Source organism: Larimichthys crocea, chromosome XXIV (genome assembly GCF_000972845.2).
Source record: "Larimichthys crocea isolate SSNF chromosome XXIV, L_crocea_2.0, whole genome shotgun sequence".
NCBI lineage: Eukaryota > Metazoa > Chordata > Actinopteri > Sciaenidae > Larimichthys > Larimichthys crocea.
Window position 1 is genome coordinate 17,673,179 of NC_040034.1, and position 10,725 is coordinate 17,683,903.

Here is a 10,725-nt window from a genome sequence, read left to right on the forward strand (position 1 = left end):
ACAGTTCAAAACACAAATGCACAACTTGAGAGACAACGATTCAGGTAAAGAGTCTTCAGTGCAATGTTCAAGAATAAACAGGATCAGGATAAAAAAACAAAGTCTGGGATGAGGGTAAGGAGGTGAGATCAATCAAGACTGGCTGGATCTTAAATGACAGCAGGTAAAGACAATAACAAAAAGGCGGATGATGAGTCCAAAAATCCAAGATATATCAAACAAACAAAAATCCACAAGTGAGCAAGAATAAGAGCCGGAGCAGAAACATGGAGAGAAAGACAAAGACTGAAACAAAGAACTGGGGAACAAACACAGAAATTAAGGGAACTACACCAAGGACCACAGGGACTAAATACACAAGAGAAGACAGGACAACAAGACACAGGCGAAAACTAATCAGGCTGGAAAAGAAAATCAAAATTTGCAGGGAAACACAGAGGCAGGAAGTAAAGTAACAAATGACTTAATCAGGGAATCACAAAATAAAACAAAAACACTAAACCATAAAATGCACACATACAAGAAATTTAACTCCATACATAAACATATATGACATAAACTATATATATATATATGTGTGTGTGTGTGTATGCAAGAGTGCAAAGGATGCTAAAATAAATATGATTTATGTAGCAGTTTGTTTTATGTACACGAGTCAGGTGGATATGACAGTAATGAAACAAACTCGTTTGCATGCAATATTCCTCAGTAGAAGTCACATCAAATCACTGTTAATGGACCAGCCTCCCAAAGTGTCACCTGATGCTGTGATCTCCACTTTTCTCCAGTTTTTTGTTTGTTTTTTGAAGACTCATTTTTTAAGGTGGACTTTCCCTTTAAGTGTCAGATTTATGCAACTACATCTCACCGTGCACCTGCCTCGATCAGCACCGTGGACAGCAAGCGACCGTGCCAGCCTCCTGTATAGACCGCTAACGGCGCCGCCACCTCCCGCACACACCGAGGGACGCACGGCGGGGCCTCCAGGGCAACTTTGTAATGACTGCCAGGCTAATACGGCAGGATCTACGATCATGTTACTGCGGCACTGACAGCTAAACCGCACAAGGCAGGATGCGGGCTTTCCAGTAGACACCCCCCTGCGCCTCCTCCTCCTCCTCCTCCTCCACCTTCTTCTCCTCCGCCCTCATCATCTCTGTTTTCTTTCTTCTTTTTTTTTTTTTCTTTTTTTGCACCGGTAAGATCATTTGGGTTTCACTGATCAACATGCCTCCGTCGCCTCGTCTCAGGGCTTTTCTTAGGGTGGAGTGGCTCTAAATGGTGACAGATGTCTGACAAGTAGCTCGTCTTGCTCGAGGGACTGTGCAGAGCAGAGGTAGTGAAACCTCTTCCCTCTTCTTCCTTCCCCACGCCCTGTTATTATTATTATTTATTATTTATCATCAAGAGCTGCCCGTCACCAGCACCATGTCCCCGCCAGCATCGGCTGCGACGGCGAGTGAGACCAGTACGACCACCGTTTTCGAGGAGGACACCAGAGAAGAGGTATTATTATTATTTTTTTTTAGCATCCCTTTGCACGAGGATGAAATGCAATGTTTGTGAGATCTTGGCGCAGGGCTTTAAAATCAATCCATGTGCACAGTGAGCAGAATGTAACTCACTGCAGGTCAATTATTATGCCAAGGATTTGATCTCACAAAGAATCTTCTTTGGCTCTTCAATTTGGATTTTTTTTATGATCTTGCAGCCTGCATTAACAATATGAGAATGGAATGGTTGGACACACGTGATTGGTGATCCCAGCATCTTTACCTGTCTCTGTCATCTCCTGTAGGGGAGCTGGTAGCTCTGATTTCTTCTCTATAAAATGGCATGAAATATCAACAGAGCTGAAAGAAATGTATTCCTGTCAACTGAATGCACACTAATTGTCTTTGCAAGGGGAATATATAATGTGATGAGCTGTTCATTAGGTTTCAGTCTATTAAATATCCTGATCATGCTACATGTTTGTGCACACTGCAACAAGCAAAATGACATTTTAAAAGTAGGTGATACATTGAATTATAACTGTTTTATTTTGTGTGTTTTGACTCAACAGCAAAGACCCCTAAAGCAATCTCTGAGCAAGTCACTATGTCGGGAGAGTTTTTGGAAATGCCTGCTGCTGTCCATTCTTATGTATGGCTGCATAGGAGCAATGGTTTGGTGTCATGTCACCAAGGTGACCCGCCTTACCTTTGACAGTGCCTTCAAAGGGAAATCCATGATGTACCATGACAGTCCCTGCTCTGATGGCTATATCTACATCCCTCTGGCCCTACTGGGCATGCTCTACTTAGTCTATCTTGTGGAGTGCTGGCACTGTCATGTGAAGAATGAGTTGCAGCACAAAGTGGATGTGGAGGGCATCTATGAGCGTATCCAGAGGATGCAGCAAGCTAAACCCTGCATCTGGTGGAAGGCCATCAGTTATCACTACGTTCGCCGAACACGGCAGGTCACACGCTACCGCAATGGAGACGCTTACACGAGTACCCAGGTTTACCATGAGCGTGTCAACACCCATGTGGCAGAAGCTGAATTTGATTACAGTCACTGTGGTGTGAAGGATGTTTCCAAACAGCTGCTGAGCTTGGAGAAGTCTGCTCTTACAAAGATGCGGTTCACCAAGTGCTTTAGTTTTGCTAACGTAGAGTCTGAAAATTCATACCTGACACAACGAGCACGGTTTTTCACTGACAATGAGGGCCTCGATGACTACATGGAAGCCAGGGAGGGTATGCACCTGAAAAACATTGACCTGAAGGAGTATGTCTTAGTGCTGTGTGATCCAGAGCACCACCCCTGGTACCTGTCCCACTATGTCTTCTGGTTTGCCTCATTCCTCACTTTCTCCTGGCCTCTGAGAGTCTTCACAGAGTATCATACCTCATATGTCCACTATCGTGTCGAGAAGCTCTTTGGGCACGATTATCTCCCTGTGACCCCATGTGAGGATCGACCATATTGGCGTCGTATCCCTCGTGTTAACACCATCGACAGCACAGAACTAGAATGGCACATACGGTCCAACCAGCAGTTGGTGCCTAGTTACTCAGAGGCTGGCCTGATGGACCTGGCTCAGTGCCCGACCAGCTTCAGCGGGATACGTCAGAATTGTGAGCGCTGCCACAGAGCCATCAGCTGCTCCTCCGTGTTTTCCAGGAGCGCCCTCAGTATCTGTACCGGTGCCAGCTCCCGCATCCCCTTCAGCGGCAGTAGGTTCTCTTTGGCACGGCGCTACGGCTCCCAGCGCAGCTGCTTCTGGAGGAGTGGCAGTTTGGATGACCAGGAGAGTCCCAGCGAAAACACCCGCTGCCTATCTGAGCGCATCACCACAGATGACGAGGGACCCCCAGAATATGAGGATGCACTTTGCTACCCAGTGCTCATTGTCCACTGCAGTGAGAATTGCCACAACCACAGGTCCTTCCACAGAAATGGCTCCTGTGTGGAGACTTCCTTATGACTATGCAGTCGCTGACAAAAACACAGTGGCGTTTCTGTAGCATACAAACACTTTGGACATCTCAAACACAGTGTGTAAATGTGAGCTATACAGATTCATGCTGTATTGTCATACTATCTGAAACAAATGCCTGAATCCTTAATGTGTGAATCACCAAAGCAATAACAGTGATAAGTGAGTGGAGAACAAAGTGACTACTAGGACACACACACACTGGAAAAATTATATCTGCCTGGCTTACAATGAAAACCAAGCAGACACCGACTGTTACACTGTACATCATTGCCATAGCTTTTAAGATCTCATATGTACCATACATATGAAAGTGAAACTGAAGCTGCAGTTACCTCATAAGACCTTTTCAGAGGCCACGGACAAGATAGGCAGGTTTAAACATCTCATTCATTCAGTAACAAAACACAATCTAAGAGCTGTCAGATAACATTGGTGATTTACGGGGGAGTTTCTACAAGTTTAACCTTCTAATTACTGCAATAACTGTGAAAATAAAAAAAAACATCTTCTCAAGTGAATCAGTAAAAGGAGGAATATCAACCCCATATGTTGCGCTTATGCATATCACATCTGTCAATGTGGAAACCTCCAATCCAAAAGAGACACGTGAACTCTTGGATACTCTCACTCACTGTTTTTGGTGTTTGAACATTTTGCATTACTTGTGTGAATTGTTGTACTGTTACTTTATTCTTGTACCTACTTTTCTAATCAACATAATCTATTTCTACTTCAGTTATTGGCTTTCTGCATTTCCCAGAATGCCTTTTGACAACTGCAAAAAAAAAAAATATATATAGCTATGGGTTTCATGCGTTTGGTGAGAAGTGACATAAAGAATGGAAAAATGAACAGGCCTCCTTTGTGGTTGCGTTGCATTCTGGTCTATTGAGGCTATCGTTGGGTGGATATTTTGGCATAACTGATATGCTTCTTCTACAAAAGACTTCTCCATGTTTGACTGTTGACTGTTGGTGCTATATGGCAGCTCCAGAGAGAAACATACCTTTCTTTTGGATGTTGACGGACTAACTGATGTTTACAGTTGATGTTTTTTGAAACATTTTGTCCTACAAACTTCCACTGTAGATGTTGGAATTATCTCAGTGTGATGACACATTGTCACAGTTTGGGTATCTGCAAGGAAATAAGAAACAACACAATCAGAGCATTGTTCTACTTAATATTTAAGGTGTTTTAAGTTGGATGCTTGCTTCAACACTCGGCATATGATTTGTTTTGACTTGCCCAGAAACTGGAAAATAGTTGGAGTGCTAACAATGACAGAGCCACATTGTGGATTTGTCTTAAAATATACTTTTTTCCTAGCTACTGCCACAAAAAAACCTGCCGGAAACTGTGGTACAAACACACATACATGCCATTACGTTAAACTTGTAGTCAGAAAAGAAGCAGTTTACATTGAATCTACAATACATTTGAACAGGTGAACCATTATCATAGATTTAGCTGCAAAAAGATCCAAAAGGTTCATTAATCCATGCTCAAATCTGCACGATTTCCTTCTGCTAAGACAATGTGTTAACACCTATAAAACATACCTGAATGTAAACCACCAGCATATACTGTATTATATACTGTAGTATATGTCCATGTGTCTATAGTAAAGGAATAATGCTCCATTTTTTTTTTCCATTTGTAAAATGGAATGATTTAACTGTCCACTGTTTATTGAATGTGCCCGGAGGGTGAGCACACACCCAAATGTTAACATTTGATTCATGTGGAGGATCCCTCACTCTTTTGAGTAGAGTTTACAGGCGGTATATGCAAGGATGTAAATGCACTTACACTCATACATGGACGTCATACAAACTTTATAATACTTACTTTTTTTTTATAAACATCTAACAGAAACTTATAGTATGCATCCTAGCAAATAACATCTGTTCTTACATTGTTTTTAATAATGTAGTGACACCAGTATTATGCACTTGAAGTGACACTAGACCTTATGAATTGTAGTGAAGCTGAATGTTGATGTAAATTCCCTTAAAGTAATAAAGTATTCACGCTGATATATTGACAAACACACAACTTGCTCAGACATAGAACACATGACCACTTAAAGCTTCTTGTAAAATGTTTAAAAAAAAGTATTCTTGTTGTCATTATAATCAAACGGGCTGTATAAATAACTTGATTACCTTTTCAAAATATGTATTTAAATTTATCTTATGCTGGAAAAATAAAAGTTGCAATAAATGTCTGGGTGGGGGAGACCCCTGTATGTATATTTAAAACGTGTTGCTGGTTTGGAAAATCAGAGTGGGGAGAGAAGATGTTTTTTAGATGTTTTTCACACATTTTGACACTCTCAGGTGGAAAATCACAGGTGTAAAACATAAAAATAATGAAGGTTGAATTTAGCTGCTGCAGTTTAAAACATAAAAATAATGAAGGTTGAATTTAGCTGCTGCAGTTTCACGATCCTGGTGTCGTGTTTGCTGGTTTATTATTGCACTGTCATGGCTCACTGGGGCACCTGTGTGGAACAGCATCATTGTTAATAACACCTGTGCTTTTCCTTTACTGACACATCAAAATAACTTCAGTGGAAAAGGCCTGAAAAAACACATTATATTCATTTTGATTTTGCTTTCTGGTGATTTACTGTACTCTTTTATTATTTAACACCCCTTTTACAAACCAAATGAATATTAAGACTGTTGGTTTAAATATATTTCAAAATGACTGTGTTGATCTCAATAATAAACTCACTCGTCCAACAAAAAGCGAGAGTACCCATTTACCTTGATGATAGGTTTCTATGGCATAACAACGATGTATTACACTGTATGAAAATAAATGAAGAGAAAGGTTGATGTTGATATGTGACTTTAATTTCCTAGATAATTATCCATTACGTTATCCGTAACTGCTTATAATCATCAGCATCACAGTGGGGCTGGAGCATATCCCAGCTGACTTAGGGCATGATGTGGGGTACACCCTGGACAAGTCACCAGCTCATCACAGGGCACATAGAGACAGACAACCATTCACACTAACAGGCAATTTAGAGTCACCAATTAACCAATTAAGTGCATGTCTTTGGACTGTGAGAGAAAGTCAGAGTACCTGGTGAGATTATGCAAACTCCACACAAAAAGGAACTACTGTGCAACTCACCAAGATAATTATGGCTGGCCTAATTATAACAGAACAAGTGGACATTGTGGATTATCTGCCATTGAGTCATGACAGCATATAATGTTATTAATAATATAAAGCGTTACACAAAGAAAGGGCTGGGACTAGGGTCTTTTGTAACACACATATACTTAGTAGTCGCATTGGAAAGAGTTGGGCTAAACTTAAAAAGAATGTGCTGGTGAATTTTCACTGTTTCCATTAAAACACATTTTCTTTGGCGTTCCCTCGTCTGCTTGGCCAAGTAATGTCATTCTCCTCCACTATGGTAGAGGGCAGCATATTTACATCCACTGGTACACAAGTGAACCAGTCAGAGTCAGAAGTAATGGCTTTTGCAATGAAAAGTCTACAGTCTGTCTACATACATCTGATGGATTATCAGGAATATTCCTCCTCTAAATACAAGCAATAGTGAGAGAACCATGTAACCAGGCCCAGCATATGGTATATAACAATTAAACGTTTAATTAAAGGAGGACTAAATAGGGTTTTGTCATTGTTCATTACAGTTGGAAAAGAGATGTGAGTTCCCAGCTGTCATAATTCAAGTCAAAAAGCCAAAGAAGGATCCTAGTAAGCCTGTAAACTACAGACCTATTGCTCTAACATCTGCAAACTAATGGAATGGATCTTGGAGACTTGCTGGCAGAGGGGAAAGACAAACAAGGACATAGCAGTACAACTGAAAGTCAGTGAAACTGAATTTTGTCCAACTGTGGTGCGGCCTGAGAGCAAAATGGATGTGGCAAGATACCATATAGTATTAATCACAGACACAGCAGATCTAGTTCAGCAGTGTTACAGATATAGGAACAAGAATTACAGTATATTCAGCTTTATACAGATGGCTCAGAGGCAATAGTGATGATTCCCAGTCACCAGACTGTGGTCAGGATCCGCCAGAACCCATCAAGACCTACTATATGAAATACTGTTTAATAATTCAAGACTAGCCTGTCAAGGGGAAAGACAGAGTATTGATGTGCGCAGCAGCACACTCATAAATGCCAGGACAAGTGGACAAGTTAGTGGAGGAGGCAGTTAGGAGAGAATATGTGGAAATTAATATCAAGCTTTCAAGAAAAGAGAAGAAAAGGCATGATGTTGCTACGAGGAAGACATTTACACCATGCAAAATAAAGTAGGAGGGAAAAGTAAGGCTACTCCAACTGGTCACTGCAATCCCTGTGGAGAAAGGAGAAAGGAGGCTGTGATCACAAGTCTACAGAGGCTATAGAGCTGTTTGATCAAAGCTTAAATGTGTTTGTGGCAGGGAGTGAAAATGGATATTTGTGTTTTTAACAGTAACTAAACTAATTACAAGATTGTAACAGAATAGGAAGTAGTGGATGAGTAAAGCCAGCAGGGGACAGTAACGCAACTAAAAGGATGTGAACTGCCATAAAACCCCGAAGACGAAGAAGTGGCGACGAAGTACAGTAACAAGCAATGAAAGGTTATTCCATAGGTGAGTGCACGAACGAACAATTACTGCATGTTAGTCACTTCATTTTCATCACTGAGCAGTGAAGTAACACGTGCAACACCGTGTCTGCTGGTTAGCGAGCTCGCGGTGGCTTGCACGTGAACTGAAATAATGAGTCCACGAGCTCACTGAGGAAAAGTAAAGCTAGCTAGCTCGGGTTCAAGACATTACACACAATTATGATAAAAGTGTACACCAACAGCAGCTGATATTAAAAGACCAAATATTATATTACTCAGCGGGGACAGAGCTGCCTTACATAAATGTTTGTTGTTTGTCAAGTGTAGACATAAAAACAATCACTTCCGGTGTTGCGGTTTGATGAGCGACCGTGTTAACTGGTGACTTTTAGCTGAATGTGGGTTTCGTAGTTACGACAGCGGTTGAATCGTGAGGACAGTACAGGTATGTTTTTAATAAATTGTAATGTTAATATTAATTGGAAAAAAAAGCTAAACAAAGAGGACAGCTTCATATATTCCTGTTTTCAACAGCTGTCGTAACTACGACAACCACAGACGAATTCGGCTGACGGTCGCCAGTTAACAGGGTCGCTCTTTAAACCGTAACACCGGAAAATCAATAAACGCCATATAACATAGTTATTTAAGCCCTAGTTTGTGTTCGCTATAATTATTTTACACACTAATTTATAGAACAATTAGTGCAACATACTTGTAAACGTCTATTATTACACGAGCAACACAAACCGGGCGGTATAGATACAATAGATATAATATAGGCTTTTACTTTGAAGGTACATTTCGATTTTGTTGTAAGCATTTAAACATTTAAAATCCAAATAGTCTTACTTTACTCTTCTCAAGGGTGTTTTAGCAATCAAACAAACACCGAAATTTAATGGTATCCTTATAAATAGTGAAGTTATAGAATAAAATAGGAGCATTATGGGAAAGCAAGTCAAAGCAAAATAATTAGCTTGACAGTTGTCTTGAAAAATAATTACTTTAGTGATCCCTCAATAGGTGCTCCATTTTTTTCCATGAATTTTTTTAGACATACAGGCCCGAATTACAACCCTCACACACAAGGGATGGTGGAGTGAACTGGCCGCCCTCCGGTCCCTCAAGCCAAGTCCCTACAGACTTAGCTACTTACAAATAATATTGATTTACAAGATTCCTAATGGCACATTAGCTCGGTCAATCATTCTAAAGCCTCGACTTTTTGATTAATTAATCTGTTTACTGATATTGTTGATACCACAACAATTATGACTAAAGTAGCATAATACTTCCTAAACCATCCATGTTTTCCTAGTGACTGGGTGGAGCGCCAACATGCAGAGTTTGGTGGTGCAGGCACTAGCCATGAGGCAGCTAGGAAGGCTGAACCCTCGCCACCTGCTGGCTGCTGGATATGGACTGAGGCAGGCTGAGTGGTGCCCCAGGGCCATCCACACACGCCAGCTCTGGGGCTGTGCAGCTTTCCCCACACTTGGCTGTCACGGGCCTGCTGTCCGTGGCAGAGATGCTCTTAGGAGTTGGTCTGTCCATCATCTGAGGTTTAAAAGCAACAAGAAGAAAGGTGCTGCTCGGGCGGCACAGGAGGAAGATGAGGAAGATAAGGAGGATGAAAAAGACCCAGAGGACAGTGATTATGAAGATGAGGTGGATGAGAACCCAACACTACCTAAAGACTATAAAGACGTGGAGAAATATGTGCAGTCCTTTCGATATGATGTCATCATGAAAGCTGGCCTGGACATTGCACGCAAGTGAGTCACCGTTCACAGATATGAATGCTTTTCTTTATAGTAGGCTAATAAATTCAAGTTTTGCAAACAAACAGGTATCAACCAGTAAATGCCGTCTGAGCTGAATATGTGTTTTTTGTTTCAGAGGACTGGACATGCATGACCATCTTAAAATATAACTGACACAGCAGGGCCTTAGAAACATGGCACAGACTGACTGTTCTTTGTCTTATTGTAGTAAAATTGAGGACGCTTTCTACAACAACAAGCTCAGAATAAATGGACAGAGACTCATCAAGAAAAGTAAAACGGTGAGTGAAGTTTGATTACAAGTGACATTCTCAGTCTTTCCATTTTTTTTTCCTAATCTCTCATTTTTCGTTTTTTCTTTTATTCAGGTGAAAGTTGGGGATACCTTGGACTTGGTATTGTCTGAGAACCAAGAAACAAACACCGTTACTCTGATGAGAGTCATCCCCCGGAGAGTTTTAGGTCAATCGAGTAACACAGAAAACTACAAAGTTGCCATGAGGCGCTGGAAAAGGATAGAGCTTTCCAAGGATGAGGCCTTTAAGCCCTGAACTTTAATGGGACAGTATTGACTGTAATGCCATTGGTCAGCATCCCGCTTTCAAATGAATGCATTTGAATAGAGTGGAGTTTGCTGTCTTTGTAGACATTAAGCAGTTGGTTGGGGGAAAGATTTAAAATGTTTATGTCTCCACTATACTGTGAGACAATAAAGGTGCACTTGGTGCGAAGAGCACATGACATGTTCTTGAAGTTTTCATCTGGGCTATTCCTAATATATTTTATGTTAATTCTCATTGCATATTTTGTTTTTATTGAGGCAAA

General features: G+C 41.0%; 2 protein-coding genes across 2 annotated transcripts; both read left to right on the forward strand.

Annotated features, from left to right (window-relative positions):
* The first annotated feature begins 1,187 nt into the window (after nt 1-1,187).
* On the forward strand, nt 1,188-4,281 carry tmem151bb (transmembrane protein 151Bb). The gene is made up of 2 exons (XM_010751015.3): nt 1,188-1,506; nt 2,066-4,281. Exons 1-2 carry the CDS (start codon nt 1,429-1,431, stop codon nt 3,473-3,475), a joined length of 1,488 nt encoding a protein of 495 aa, XP_010749317.1. The 5' UTR covers nt 1,188-1,428; the 3' UTR covers nt 3,476-4,281.
* A 3,728-nt stretch (nt 4,282-8,009) lies between these two features.
* mtres1 (mitochondrial transcription rescue factor 1) lies at nt 8,010-10,658 on the forward strand. Its single transcript, XM_019273661.2, has 4 exons — nt 8,010-8,135; nt 9,435-9,891; nt 10,109-10,181; nt 10,269-10,658. Exons 1-4 carry the CDS (start codon nt 8,117-8,119, stop codon nt 10,449-10,451), a joined length of 732 nt encoding a protein of 243 aa, XP_019129206.1. The 5' UTR covers nt 8,010-8,116; the 3' UTR covers nt 10,452-10,658.
* The last annotated feature ends 67 nt before the right edge of the window (nt 10,659-10,725 follow it).

Coding starts and splice junctions, on each gene's coding strand:
- tmem151bb (XM_010751015.3), top strand. CDS start 1,429: ATGTCCCCGCCAGCATCGGCTGCGACGGCGAGTGAGACCAGTACGACC. Junction 1,507..2,065: donor AGGAGGACACCAGAGAAGAG/GTATTATTATTA, acceptor TTGACTCAACAG/CAAAGACCCCTAAAGCAATC.
- mtres1 (XM_019273661.2), top strand. Junction 9,892..10,108: donor GGCCTGGACATTGCACGCAA/GTGAGTCACCGT, acceptor GTCTTATTGTAG/TAAAATTGAGGACGCTTTCT. Junction 10,182..10,268: donor TCATCAAGAAAAGTAAAACG/GTGAGTGAAGTT, acceptor TCTTTTATTCAG/GTGAAAGTTGGGGATACCTT.